The 15669-nt window shown below is 44.6% G+C and overlaps 1 protein-coding gene across 1 annotated transcript in view; it reads right to left on the bottom strand.

Annotated features, from left to right (window-relative positions):
* The window catches only part of tdp1 (tyrosyl-DNA phosphodiesterase 1), an 89165-nt gene that overhangs the window by 68357 nt on the left and 5139 nt on the right, over nucleotides 1-15669 (bottom strand). The window contains exons 2-6 of the mRNA XM_073039364.1: nucleotides 14682-15286; nucleotides 11892-11935; nucleotides 10127-10182; nucleotides 7063-7159; nucleotides 1106-1140 (exon numbers count right to left, since the gene is read on the bottom strand). Of these exons, the coding sequence (XP_072895465.1) occupies nucleotides 1106-1140; nucleotides 7063-7159; nucleotides 10127-10182; nucleotides 11892-11935; nucleotides 14682-15282 (833 nt within the window). The 5' untranslated portion in view covers nucleotides 15283-15286. The remainder of the gene's footprint in view (nucleotides 1-1105; nucleotides 1141-7062; nucleotides 7160-10126; nucleotides 10183-11891; nucleotides 11936-14681; nucleotides 15287-15669) is intronic.

The following is a 15669-nucleotide window of genomic DNA, read 5'->3' as shown; positions in this document are numbered from 1 at the left end:
CGTGTTCTTGAACCATAATGTCCGAGAAGGAGCTGGACTCGCCGTTGATGCCGGACAGTTGGGAATTCAAGCCTTTCAGCTCGAGAAGAAGAGCACTGAAATGATAATGAGGTGAGGAATTTCTTCTCTTGCCACATATCTGGAATTCACTAGCCCAGTCTTGTAGCCACTCAAAGCATATTCAAAGTTGGGATGAGTGAAGTCACGCTTACTTTGGGATTCGTGGATTGTAGGAAGGGGTAGGGAAGTCAAAGTAAATTTAGTATGGAGTATATACAGTGGCACGTAAATTGTGAATAGTTAAGAGTATAAAATGAACTGATCTCCAAAAGTCATAAAGTTAAAGATGAAACATTCTTTTCAACATTTTAAGCAAGATTAGTGTATTATTTTTGTTTTGTACAATTTTAGACTGAAAAAAAATGGAAAGTAACACCATGCAAAAGTTTGGGCACCCCAAGAGAATTGCGCTCTCAGGTAACTTTTACCAATGTCTGTTTATTTATTGAGCCATCTGTTTATTTATTTTGTGAGATAGCTTCAGAGTAGGGACTTTGGCCTTCCGAGCCACACCATACCAGCAGCCCCAATTAACCCTAACCTAATTATGGGACAATTTACAATGATCAATTAACCTACCCACTATGTCTTTGGACTGTGACAATGTACCATTGTCTGGCTAAAGAAATTCTTCCTTATCACTGTTCTAAAGGGACTTCCTTGTATTCTGATCCAATGTGCAAAGAAAGACAAACTGTGCAAATAAAATAATACTGAGAACATGAGTCCTAGAAAGTGAGTCTAAGGGTTAAGTGGAATCTGATCAGTGATGAAGTTATCCACGCTGGTTTAGGAGTCTGATGATTTTGGGTAACAACTGTTCCGGAATCTGGTGGTGTCAGCTGTGATGTTGAATGATAGGGCGTGCTTGAGGGCCCAAATAGCCTTCTCTTGCCTTTATTCCTTTCCAATGGAGTGGGAATTAGTCTCAGTGCTCCCCAAACTCTGAATGACCAGGTGAATTCTGGGCCAACGGGAAAGAACATCACCATGGTACTCATAACACATAATTCAGTATTTGGTACTCAAAAACCTGTTTACTTACGTGTGGTGGGTCCCATAGGCAATTTCCAACTTCGCCTGAAAACATTAAAAAGCTTTTATTACACAGCCATCAAATTAACAGCAAAAATACACAGAAACCGCTACAAGGCAGATAAACAGCGCAGAAAAAGACTTTTCAAACCAACCCGCATATGCTCACCAAAATTTACATCCAAGCCAGTTCCATTTGCCTGCATTTGGCCCATATCCCACTAAACCAGGGTTTCCCAACCTGGGGTTTATGGTATTGCTTAATGGTATTGAAGCATGGCATTAAAAAATTTGGGAGCCCCTGCTCTAAACCTCTCCTATCCATGTACCTATCCACCTGTCTGTTAACCACTGTAACTGAACTTGCCTCCATCTTACCTTTTGTGGCACGGTAGCAACTTGGGTTCAACTCTGCCGCAGTCAGTCAGGAATTTGTACGTTCTCTACATGGGCCAAATGGCCTCCTCCGGACGGCTGAAAAGACCGATGTTCATTGTCCATCCTTATTTTCCCCCCTCTGGTCATTCCAAAGGGCACTCAGAGTCAACCATGCTGATGGATTCAGAATCAGGTACAATTCAGACAAGTGGCTGATTTCCATTGAAGGGCAACACAAGGGATCCGGAGACAATTTTATTATAATCTGTGTATTTCACCACCACCTTACTGGGACTAGATTTTAATCCCAGGATTACTTAATAACCTGAATTTAAATTACCCAGCAGCTGAGGTGGGATTTGAACTCATGCCTCTGTCCTGACATTGGCACTCTTACTGAGTCACTGCCATGGAAACATTTACCCATCAGGCTTCTCAACCGTGAGCATCAGAATGAACCATCCAATCACTGTGTTTTCTGGAATCGCACTATGCACAAAACAGCAAAATGTGCATTTTAATGGCTGGGAGGTAACTAAGGATGCTATAAAAAGCAACACACACAAAATGCTGGAGAAACTCAGGTCAGGCAGCATCATGGAAATGAATAAACAGTCGACATTTCAGGCCGAGTCCTGAAAAAGGGTTTTGGCCCAAACCATCCTTCGTTTCCTCATTTCCACAGATGCTATCTGACCTGCTGAGTTTCTCCAAAAATTTTTGTATGTTGCTTTGGATTTCCAGCATTTGTAGAATCTTGTGTTGATGCTATAAAAATGCAAACCCGTTCCCCTTTTCCTCTGTGAGAAAGCAAATAGGACTGGCCACACCGTCACATCCCAGGATGAGACCTTCAGCTCCTTCCTCTGTGTCTCAGAATCCTGTCAGCCTATCTTAGACAACGCTAACCTGCACTTACTTAGCGCCTGCACAGTCACTAACTGGCCAATCAGGAACCCTAAAAACCAGCGTCCGCCTAAAGAGGAACGAGTTGTGGAGAGAAGAGTGGGAAGGTTTTAGGGCAGGCATTCTGGAGTGCAATGGAAATTGGAGCAGATAGGAGGGTGTGGAATTGGGGCAGTGCTCAGAAACGATTGCAGAGAAAGGGCAGTATAACAGGGTTTCAACCAGAGGGTAATCATTTAAAAAAAAACAAGGCTTTGCAGATTTAGGAGGGCAGAATGGTAGACACGGTATACCTGGACTTCAGTAAGGTCTTTAAAGATCAATCAAGTGTGACAGTGGAAAAGTGTGTATGGAACTGGAGGAGATGGCAGAGGTACTTAATGAATACTTTGCTTCAATAATCACTATGGAAAAGGATCTTGGCGATTGTAGGGATGACCTGCAGTGGACTGAAAAGCTTGAGCATGTAGATATTACGGAAGAGGATGTGCAGGAGGTTTTGGAAAGCATCAAGTTGGATAAGTCACTGGGACTGGGCCCCAGGCTACTGTGGGAAGCAAGGAAGGAGATTGCTGAGCCTCTGGCAATGATCTTTGCATCATCAATGGGGACGGGAGAGATTCCAGAGGATTGCAGGGTTGCGGATGTTGCTCCTTTATTCAAGAAAGGGAGTAGGGATAGCCCGTGAAATTATAGACCAGTGAGTCTTTCTTCAGTGGTTGGTAAGCTGGTGGAGAAGATCCTGAGAGGCAGGATTTATGAACATTTGTAGAGGCCTAATATGATTAGGAATAGTCAGCATGGCTTTGTCAAGGGCAGGTCGTGCCTTATGAGCCTGATTGAATTTTTTGAGGATGTGACTAAACACATTGAAGAGGGTAGAGCAGTAGATGTAGTGTGTATAGATTTTAGCAAGGCATTTGATAAGGTAACCCATACAAGGCTTTTTGAGAAAGTAAGGAGGCATGGGATCCAAGGGGACATTGCTTTGTGGATCCAGAACTAGCTTGTCCACGGAAGGCAAAGAGTAGTTGTAGACGGGTCATATTCTGCATGGAGGCCGGTGACCAGTGGTGTGCCTCAGGGGTCTGTTCTGGGACCCTTTCTCTTCATGATTTTTATAAATGACCTGGATGAGGATGTGGAGGGAGGGGTTAGTATATTTGCTGATGACACAAAGGTTGGAGGTATTGTGGGTAGTGTGGAGGGCTGTCAGAGGTTATAGTGGGACATTGATAGGATGCAAAACTATGATAAGTGTGAAGTGGTTCATTTTGACAGGTCAAATATGATGGCAGAATATAGTATTAATGGTAAGACTCTTGGCAGTGTGGATGATCAGAAGGATCTTGGTGTCTGAGTCCATAGGACACTCAAAGCTATTGTGCAGGTTGACTCTGTGGTAAAGATGACATATGGTGCATTGGCCTTCATCAATCATGGGACTGAGTTTGAGAGCTGAGAGGTAATGTTGCAGCTATATAGGACCCTGATCAGACCCCACTTGGAGTACTGTGCTCAGTTCTGGTCGCCTCACTGCAGGAAGGATGTGGAAACCATAGAAAGGGCGCAGAGGAGATTTACAAGGATGTTGCCTAGATTGGGGAGCATGCCTTATGAGAATAGGTTGAGTGAACTTGGCCTTTTCTGCTTGGAGCGATGGAGGATGAGAGGTGACCTGATAGAGGTGTACAAGATGACGAGAGGCATTGATCGTGTGGATAGTCAGAGGCTTTTTCCCAGGGCTGAAATGGCTAGCATGTGAGGGCATAGTTTTAAAGCGCTTGGAAGTAGGTACAGAGGAGATGTCGGGGTAAGTTGTTTTACACAGAGAGTGGTGAGTGCGTGGAATGGGCTGCCGGCGGCGGAGGTGGAAATGATAGGGTCTTTTAAGAGACTCCTGGATGGATACATGGAGCTTAGAAAAATAGAGCGCTATGGGTAAGCCTAGGTGGTTCTAAGGTAGGGACATGTTCGGCACAGCTTTGTGGGCCGAAGGGTCTGTATTGTGCTGTAGGTTTTCTATGTTTCTATGTCCCACAAAGCCCTGCAGGGTTTCAAACTCAGGATGGGAGACCAGAACAAGAGGTCGTAGGTTTATGGTGGAAGGTGAAATACTTAAGGAGAATCTGAAGGGAAACTACTTCACTCAGAGGATGGTGCGAGTGTGGAACAAGCTGTCTACATAAGTGGTGGATGCAGGTTCAATTGGAAGATTGAAGGAAAGTTTAGATGGGTACACAGATGAGAAAGAGATAAAGAGGGCTATGATCCAGTCGCAGGTAGATGGAACTAGGCAGAAAAGAGGCTGACACAGACTAGATGGGCTGAAGGGTCTGTTTCTGTGCTGTCCTCCTCTATGATAACTCCATAACAGGTTTGTAAGATTGATCATATCGGTTCCAGGGTAAGCTAACCAATTGGATGCAAAATTGGTTTGGCAGAAGGAACAGTGGAAGAGTTGTTCAGGTCAGAGGTCTGTGAGCAGTTGTGTGCTGGGTCCTCCTCTCTACCGACTCCGTCTACACTTCTCAATGCCTCAGTAAAGCAGCTAGCATAATCGATGAACGGATTATGATTTGAAAAGCATTTTATAGCTCAGGACCTGTATTTGCTGGAGTTTAGAAGAATGAAGGAGAAATCTCCATGAAACCTACTGAATATTGAAAGGCCTAATTAGATTGGATGTGGAAAATGTGTTTCCTATGGTGGAGGAGCCTAGGACCAAAAGGCACTGCCTCTTAATAGAAAGCCATCCCTTTAGAACAGAGGTGAGGAGGAATTTCTTTAGCCAGAAGGTGGTAAATCTGTTGAATTCAATTCTACAAACGAGTATTTGGGTATATTTAAAGTGAAAGTTGATAGGTTCTTAATTAGTAAGGGTATCAAAGGTTACAGGGAATAAGCAAAATGGGATTGAGAGGGGTAATAAATCAACCATGATGGAATGGCGGAGCAGACTCAATGGGCCAAATGGCCCAATTCTGCTCCTCTGTTTTATGGTTAGAAAGTGGGACAGTAGCCACCAGCAGCTACTGCGGGATGCAATGCACACCACCGTCAGGAGAACCACACCCAAAAAGGTAAGCCTGCATCACCAGGGTACAGACATCATCATCAATCTGGTATTCAATCGAATCCACTCACAAGCAGGCGAGGCTGCCCTCTGGTGGAGAAATCCATACTTTCACTAATTGGCGGATAATTGAAATGGGGAAACTGTGGAGAATGGTTTTGCAAATTAAATGCAACACACGATAAAACATTTGTCTGTACTTCCGGATGGGTGCAAGAGACCACTGAATATTCATCACTAGGGACGCCACGGTAGTGTAATGGCTAGTGCTACACTATTACAGATCAAGGCGTCAGAGTTTGGAGCTCAACCCCGGCATCCTCTCTGAGAAGCTCATACATCCTTCTCATGAGGCGTGGCTTTCCTCCGGGTGCTCCGGTTTCCCCCCTCGGTCTAAAAAACATGCTGGTTAGTAGGTTAATTAGTCATTGTAAACTATCCTGTGATTAAGCTAGGGTTAAATAGGAGAGCTGCCGGCTCTACATTGTATCTCTAAATAAATTATTCACCATCTGTACGATGGTGTGGTGCAGAAATTTTAGTGCAAAGGTGCACAGAAATGTGCAGTCTCTTTCCCAGGGTTGCGTTGGGAAATCAAGAACTAGAGGGCACAGGTTTTAGATGAGAGAGATTTAAAAGGAAACTGAGGAGGCACCTTTTCCACTCAGAGGGTGCTCCATTTAGGAAATGAACTACCAGAGGCAGGGGTTCAGGCAGGTACATTAACAACTTCTTATAATCTTCACCATCAGGTTTCTGAACGGTCTGTGAACACTACCTCACTATCTCTCTTTTGCACTATTTATATATTTCATTATTATAACTTTTTTAAAAAATGACTTACACTACAACTCCGCCACGAAACAACAAGTTCCACCACACAGTGTCAGTGATAATAAACCAGATTCTGATGTAATTCACTTGGATATAGGAGAATGGACAAAGCAGAGCCAGATGGAATACAGTGTAGGGAAGTATCTGGTCATGTCAGAGTCAGAATCCTTGACGATGGGTGCCGCTTTCCTGTGACAGTACTTCTTATTGATGTGTTCAATGATGGGGATGTCTTTACTCATGATGGACTAAGCCGTATCCACTATTTTTTCTAGGCTTTTCTGTCCAAGGGCATTGGTGTTTCCATACCAGGCCTTGGTGCAACCAGTCAATGTACTCTCCACCACTCAGCTATGCTTGTCAAAGTTTTAGATGACACACCAAGTCTTCACAAACAGGCCCAAACCCGTTCATTCCTGGGATCATTCTCGTGAACCTTCTCTGGGCCCTCTCCATTACCAGCACATCCCTTCTTAGTTATTTAGACATACATCACGGTAAAAGGCCCTTCTGCCCCAAAAAGCCGGTGCTCCCAAAATATCAGCTGTCCATTCCCTTCCACAGATGCTGTCTGACCTGCTGAGTTCTTCCAGCACTTTGGCTGTTGCTCCAGATTCGAGCATCTGCTGTCTCACCTTCACATTTGATAACATTATGGGGCTCAAAACTGCTCACAACACTCCAAATGTGGTCTGACCAGTGACAGTACAACAGGCTTCACATTAAACAAGGGGAGGAACTGAGCTGCTGACTGGCTACACGCTGCCTCTTACCTGGCAGAGGCGGACGTTGGGATAGGGGTGAGCTTCCTCATGCAGCTGAGCCTTTGCCAGTCTCTGCTCGCCATGGACGATCAACAAGGGCTTGGTCCTGCAACCGAAGATTCGGAGAAAGATAGAGAAGGTGAGACGATGGGGCTTTCCTGATGCATTTTAGTCTTCTTCTGCATCAGCCAGGACTCAACAGGACACAGTCTCACCTTAGGGAACATAGACCACCGATCGCAGCCGGGTCCTCCCCTCCGTGGACTCGGCCCACACCTCCTGCTGCTGTGGTAAAGCAGCCAACGTAATCAAAGACCCCACCCACCCCAGACATCCTCCCTTCTGCCGGCCAGAAGACACAAAAGCCTGAGAGCATGGCTCAAGAACATCTTCTATCCCACTGACTATTGAACCATTCCCAACAGTGACAAGATGAACTCTTGACCGCACAAGCTGCCTTTTCATGACCTTGTCCGCCAGCATTGCCGGTTCTCTGTAACACTTCATTCTACATCGTGGTTGTTTTACCTGTATCACCTCAATGTACCGTGTAGTCTGTATGAATGGTTTGCAAGACAAGCTTTTCACTGCAAATTTGATATGTGTAACAATAACCACCAGTTTATCTGATCCACTGGGGTGTAGTCACTGTCTGGAGTAAGCAGAGACTTTACCTGACACAGGTGAGACAGTCCTAGCACGTGAAGCCAGCTTTTGTGGACTGGGCAGATGAGATCTACAGTGAGATCCAGCGGCCCAGAAGGCAGCTCTCCAACACTCCGTGGAGAGCAAAGAGCGTGACAAGGCATAGAAGTGGTCATGGTCATCCACTGCAACTAAGGAAGATCCCAGTTCTGATGACGACTCGTCCCACTGGACCCGGACTGCCAAGGTCGAGAGAGCGGAACTGTCCAGACCAATGGCTTTTCCACTTTTCCACTCCCACGCAAAGTTTCAGATGTGATGGACAATTGACACAACATCAGATTCCACCACCATATTTGACAATGTGTTCCAGATATCAGACACACTCAGTGTAGAAACCTGAGTGGGGTTTTAAAGCAATACCCGAAGACACCCTCGCTCCATACATGGTCACACTTAACCCTTTATATACCCTCAGTGGCCACTTTATTAGATACACCTGAACATCAGCTTGTTAAAGCAAATATCGAATCAGCCAATCATATGGCAGCAACTCAGCACACAAGGTCAAAGTGGTTCAGTTGTTGTTCAGGTCAAACATTAGAATGGGGGAAGAAAGGCTCTGAAAATAAACCAGGAAATTATAGGCCTGACGTCAGTAGTGGGAAAGTTATTGGAAGGTATTCTAAGGGACCAGATAAGTATTTGGATAGACATGAACTGATTAAGGATAGTTAGCATTGCTTCATGCATAGTAGATTGTGCCTAACCAATCTTATAAGAGTTTTTTGAGAAATTTACCAGGAAAGTTGATGAAGGCAAGGCAGTGGATGTTGTCTATGTGGACTTTACCAAGGCGTTTGACAAGATCCCGCATGGGAGGTTGGTCAAGAAGATTCAGTCACTCGGCATTCAAGACGAGGTAGTAAACGGGATTAGACATTGGTTTTGCGGGAGAAGCCAGAGAGCGGTAGCAGATGGTTGCCTCTCTAACCAGAGGCCTGTGACTAGTGGAGTGCTGCAGGAGTCAGTGCTGGGGCCATTGCTGTTTGTCATCTATATCAGTGATCTGGATGGTAATGTGACAAACTGGATTAGCAGATCTGCAGATCACACCAGGACTGGGGGTGTAGTAGACAGCGAGGAAAACTGTTACGGCTTGCATGGATCTGAACCAGCTGGAAAAGTACGCTGAAAATTGGCAGCTGGAATTTAATGCAAGGTGTTGCAGTTCAGTAGGACCAAGCAGGGTAGGTCTTACACAGTGAGCAGTAGGGAACTGAGGAGTATGGTAGAACAAAGGGATCTGGGAATACAGGCCCATAGTTCATTGAAAGTGGTGTTGATAAGAGTTCTACAGAGAGCTTTGGTACATTGCCCTTCATAAATCGAAGTATTCCGTACAGGAGATGGGATGTTACATTGAAGTTGTATAAGAAATTGGTGAGGCCTAATTTGGAGTATTGTGTGCAGTTTTGGTCACTGACCAACAGGAAGGACATAAATAAGGTTGAAAAAATACAGAGAAAATTTACAAGGATGTTGCCAGGTCTGGAGGACCAGAGTTAGAAGGAAAGGTTGAATAGGTTAGGACTTTATTTCCGGAACATAGAAGTTTGAGGGGAGATTTGTTAAAAGTATACAAAATTATGAGGGTATAGATAGGGTAAACGCAAGCAGGCTTTTTCCACTGAGGTCGGGTGGGGCTACAACTAGAGGTCATAGGTTAAAGGTGAAAAGTGAAAAGCTTAAGGGGAACACGAGGGGAAACTCCTTCACTCAGAGGGTCATGAGAGTCTGGAATGAGCTGCCAGCACAAGAGATGCATGCAAGTTCAATTTCAACATTTAAGAGAAGTTTTGAAAGGTATGTGGATGGTAGGGGTATGGAGGGCTATGGTCCCAGTGTAGGTCGATGGGAATAGGCAGTTTAAATGGCTCAGCACAGGCTGGATGGGCCAAAAGGCCCGTTTCTGTGCAGTACTTTTCTATAATTGTAATCTAACTGACTCTGACCAGGGAATGATTGTTGGCGTCAAGTAGGATGGTTTGAGCATCTCAAAATCTGCTGATGTCCTGGGATTTTCGCACACAGTCTCTAGACTTTACAGAGAATGGTGTAAAAAAAAACATCCAATGAGTGGGCAAAAATGTCTTGTTAATAAAAGAGGTTAGAAGAGAGTGGCCAGACTGTTTCAAACTGACAAGAAGGTGACAGTAACATAAATAACCACACATTACAACAGTGATGTGCAGCATTTCTGAACGCACAGCACATTGAGTCCGGAAGTGGATGGTCGACTGCAGCAAACCATGAACATAGCAAGATTCTCTTCCATTTGTCCTCCAACACCTTTCTAAACAAGGCACTCATCTCTCACTACTGACTGCATCTTCTGCATCAATGACTTCCTGAAGACCCAACTCACCTGAATTCTTCTGGATACTGCTTCATAAGCCAAGGAATATCGATGCAATAATTGAACTGAAAGATAAAAACGTCAAAAACATATAAAAATTATAAAAAAATTGACAACAAATTTAACTAAATACCTCTGCTAAGCAGCAGCCCTATGTCATAACCAGTCCCTGTGCACTTCTATTCCTCATCAGGGAGGTCTTAACGCTTTCTGCTTCTTTCTAAACAACAGACCCAACCAGTTCCCCTCCACCACCACCACCCTCCTCCGTCTGGCAGGAATGGTCCTCATCCTGAACAGTATCTCTCTCGGCTCCTCCCACTTTTTCCAAACAAAAGGGAAAGCCATGGGCCCCTGCACGAGCCCCAGCAATACCTGCTTTTTCATTGGCTACTTGGAACAGATCATGTTCCAAGCCTTCCCTGGTAATGCTCCCCAACTCCCTCTGCACCACACCGGTGCTGCTTCCTGCACCCATGCTGAGCTCAACAATTGCATCAGCTTTGCCTCCAACTTCCACCCAGCTCTTAAATTAATTTGGTCCATCTCTGACACCTCTCCCCTTTCTCAATCACTTTGTTTCCATCTTTAGAGACAAATTGTCCACTGATATATTTTATAAACTTACTGACAAGCTATCTTGACTATACCTCTTCCCATCCTGTCTCCTGTAAAAAATGACATTTCCTTTTCTCAGTTCCTCCATCTCCACCGCATCTGTTCTAAGATGGGACTTTACGTTTCATAACATCAGTGAATGGGGTTACCCTTCCTCTATTACTAATGGTGCCCCCTCCATTTCCCGGACATCCACCCTCAACCCATCTTCCTGACAGCACAACAATCTCCAGAGTTTACGAAGAATAGTGTGAAAAACAGCATACATACAGTGAGCATGAGTAAAACTGCTTTGTTAATGATAGAGGTCATAGAATGGCCAGTTTATTATACTCTTTTCCCATAACACTGCAAGTTTCTACCTTTTAAAATCTACACTCAGTGGCCACCTTATTAGATACACCTGTACACCTGCTCATTAATGCGAATATCTCGTAAGCCAATCAGGTAGCAGCAACTCAATGCATTAAAGCATGCAGACACAGTCAAGAGGTCCAGTTGCTGTTCAGACCAAACACCAGAATGGGGAAGAAATGCTAACTAAGTGACTTTGACCATGGAATGATTGTTGAGACAGGGTCGTTTGAGTATCAGAAATTGCTGATCTCTTGGGATTCTCACACTCACACGTCTCTTAGAGTTAATAGAGAGTGGTGCAAAAAACAAAAAAAAACAGGTGAGCCGCAGTTCTGTGGGAGAAAATGCCTTGATAATGAGCGAGGTCAGAAGGGAATGGCCAGAATGATTTCAAGCTGACAGGAAGACAACTGCAGCTCAAATAACCACACATTCCAACAGTATCTCTGAATGCACTGCACATTGAAACTTGAAGTGGATGGGCTACATCAGCAGCTGACCACGAACACACACAGAGTGGCCACTTCATTAGCTGCAGGTGGAACCTAAAAAGTGGCCACTGTGTATATCCCCAATCTCTTTTAAGGGTTATTTCATGCTTCCCCCATTTTTTTTTTTTATGCAGTGCTTTTGGGATTAGGAGTTGCTGCAAATGTTTCTCCACATTTTCTGGGTCAAAGCTACTCGTTTTGAACAGCCCCATTCAACTGACTAAACCTTCTGCACTCTACACAGAGAGCAAACCCTAAGTACTTTCCCAGTGCTCCCTCCCCCACATAGTGGAATGGGGTTTTCTCACCTGAGCGGAGGCTACTATTGTCCCAAAGAGTGGCGACAGAATATCTGTATCAGTGTTAAGAAAACAAAGATAATTAAGTAATACAACTCAGATCTTCAATCCCCACAACATCATTGTAAATTTTCTCTTGCAATTTTATCGATACATTTCCTGTAGGTAGGTGACCAGGACTGCACGCAGTACTCCAAATCTGGCCTCACCGACGTCTTCAACATAACACCCCAACTTCTGTGCTCAATGCTTCAAGATTTTACATAGAATTAAAAGATGTTTATAAAATACTGAGAGGCATAGATGGACAGCCAGTATCCTTTTCCCAGGGTCAAAATGTCTAATACAAGGTGAGAGGTGAAAGTTCAAAACTGATGTGTGGGGCAAGTTTTCTACAGAATGTGGTGAGTACCAGGAATGCAATGCTGGGGTTGGCAGTGGAGGCAAATAAAATACAGGCCAGTAAGAGGCACGTGAGGAGGGTTATGGACATTGTGCAGGCAGAGGGAATTAGTTTAATTAGACAGCTAGAACATGGAACAGTACAGCACAACACAGGCCCTTCTGACCACGATGTTGTGCTGCCCTTTAACCTACACCAAGATCAATCTAACTCTTACTTCTCATACAGGCCTCTAATTTTCTTTCATCTACGTGCCTATCTAAGTCTCTTTCCATAAGCAGTGAGGCTCATCAACATTTCCAGACCCGCAACCACCACTACTTTATCACTTCCCATCAGACACCTTATGTACAGACACTCCTGTGCCTAGCGTTATTTTTTGCACATACAATCAATGTCTATAAGCTATCTTATGCGTTTATATTTATTATTTTTTTATTCTTATTGCGTTCTTTATCTTTTTGTACTTTACTTTGTGCTGCATCCAATCCAGAGTAACAATTATTTTGTTCTCCTTTACAATTGTGTACTGGAAATGGCATTAAACAATTCAGAATCTTAAATGTTCCTAATATATCTATGTACGTACCTTTGCCACCACCTGACAGGGCATTTCTTGCATTCAGCCCGCTCCGTATAAAAAACCTTCCTGTGAAATCCCCCCTACATTTTCTCCAATCAGCTTAAAATTAAGCCTTCTTGTATTAAACATTTCCACTCCGGGAAAAAGTCTCTGGCTGTTCACTGTATCTATGTCTTGTATCATCTTATACACCTGGCCAAGTGGTTAAGGCGTTTGTCTAGTGATCTGAAGGTCTCTAGTTCGAGCCTTGGCTGAGGCTGCAAGTGTGTCCTCGAGCAAGGCACACACATTGCTCTGCGACGACACCGGTGCCAAGCTGTATGGGTCCTAATGCCCTTCCCTTGAACAACATCAGCTGCATGGAGAGGAGAGACTTGCAGCTTGGGCAACTGCCGGTCTTCCATAAAAAAAACCTTGCCCAGGCTTGCGCCCTGGAAACTTTCCAAGGTGCAAATCCATGGTCTATCGAGACTAACGGAGGCCTACACTACACATCCCTAAGTCACCTCTCATCCTCTTTCGAGAAAAACCCCGGCTCGCTCACCCTGTCCTCACAAGCCACACTCTCTAATACAGGCGGTGTCCTGGTAAATCTCTGCTGTACTCTCCACATCTCTTTTTCCCATGCTGTTCTATGTTTTAAATCTCTAACATCATCTCCAAAGTGTTCATCTCAACCGCATGAGGTTTTGACTCCAAAATTTGACAGAACTGATGACCACAAATAACTGCCCCTTCACACATTCAAAGTTATATTTTAGCTCTAAAGGAAGAGCAAGGTAACAAAAGTTGGATATCTGAAAAAAAAAACAAATGAAGTTGGAAAAACAAACATCAGATCAGGCAGGACCTGTGGAAAGAGAAAACGAGAAAATAGTTCAGGTCAAGGAGACTTTTTCCAGGGCAAGTAAAAATGATTTTAATTTGTAGAAAAGACGGGAGAGGGGGAAGTGTTGGAAACACTCAGCAGAATGGACGTGTGCATTTCTCTGTCTCTATCTGTTAGCAGGAGATGAGCATTAACCATAATGAGCCCACAGACTCCACACCTACAATCTTTGGTGCCTAAGACTTTTGCACAGCACTGTAGTAATTTTATATATCACACTACTGCTAGCACAAAAAGGAAAAAAAAATCATGACATAGGTGAGTGATGATAAACCTGGTTCTGATATATGTCTCTGTTGTGGACTGAAAGTTGGAAAGTGGCAGGGAGAGGGAAATAATGGTTGAGAAAAGAGGAAGGGAGAGTGGAGGGAGTGGGAAGCATCAGAGAGACAGTCTGTAATGATCAATAAACCAGTTGTTTTGAATCAAATGGCCTTGCCTGGTGTACAATGCAATACAAAAAAAAACTATGAATTACAATAAGAAAAATAGATTAAAAATGTAATTAAACAAGTGGTGCAAAAAGAGAGCAAAAATAGTGAGGTGGTGTTCATGGGTTAGTTCAATGTCCATTCAGAAATCTGATGGTGGAGAAGAAGCAGTTCCTAAACTATTGAGTGTGCCTTCAGACTCCTGTACCTCCTCCCTGAATGGTAGCAATAAGAAGAGAGGCGGTACAGGAGCCTGAAGACACACACTCAATGTTTTAAGAACAGTTTCCTCCCCTCCGCCATCAGATTTCTAAATGGACAATGAACAGGATTTCACTGCAGGTCTCCGGCTGTCTACTCGATCTATGCCCCTCATCATCGTACACCTTTATCAAGCTGCCTCTCATCCTCCCCTGTTGCTGATACACAAAACAAATTTTCACGGCGTTTACACCCTGGCTATGTATGCCCATGACAATGAATTTGAACTTGCCTTTTATGTGAAGTGCACAGGCGTTGTTCTTGGACGAGATTCCTGACACTTTGGTCAGATAAAAGCTTAAGATCTGCTCTTTGCCCAGCAAATCCCATTTATCCAGTAGCCCGCCAGCCACCTGCACTTCTGGTTTCTGTTCTGCCTCCGCAGAGCCACAGTGGTCCAGTTCTCCCAGGCGGGCTTTCTTCGATTTCGGACCAGAGATCTTCTCTTCCGCTCTCTCCTCCTTGACCTGCTGCCCGTACACTTTGCTCTCGGGCTCCTCGTCGCTGCTGGACAGCCCCCAGCCCAGTTCGGAAGAGGGTCTCACCCGTTTGGCTGTGGGGGCGGGGTCATATGATTCGGTTTTGACTGACCTGGGGGGGAGCTGGAGAGAGCGAAGACCTTGCTCCTCTGTCCTAGCAACCCCCTGCACCTGGCCACGGTGCGATGCCTCCAACTCCCCTTCGTCAATCACCGTTTCATCAGAGTCGGACACCTCGTCCCTCCTGACTGGATGCAGCCCTGGGCCGGCAGCTCCTTGGGCAGGCCTCGGGTCCTCCTCATCGCTGCTCGACACCGTCCACTTCCCGTGCTGGCTCTCAGTTCTGCTCGACATGGCACTACAAAGAAAAAGAAACAAGAGCCTGAATTTAAGTAGCATCCTTTTCCACCCACAAACCGTCTGGACGATATTTCTGTGAATTTCCAAGTCACCTTGGCATTGGTTTACTATTGCCACATGTACCAAGATACAACAAAAAGTTTGTCTTGTGTCCTGTTCATTATACAGACAACATTACAGCTCTTCGGCCCACAATGTTGTGCTGTCCTTTTAACTTACTGTAAAATCAATATAAACCACTCCCACACATCCCACCATTTTTCTTTCATCCAGGTACCTATCTAAGAGTCGCTTAAATGTCCCATTGATCTGTCTCTACCACAACCCCTGGCAGCACCTACCAGGCACTTACCACTCTCAGCATAAAAAAAATCTATCTCT

This window comes from Hemitrygon akajei, chromosome 3, assembly GCF_048418815.1.
Source record: "Hemitrygon akajei chromosome 3, sHemAka1.3, whole genome shotgun sequence".
Lineage (NCBI taxonomy): Eukaryota > Metazoa > Chordata > Chondrichthyes > Myliobatiformes > Dasyatidae > Hemitrygon > Hemitrygon akajei.
This window is presented reverse-complemented; position numbering and strand designations above follow the sequence as displayed.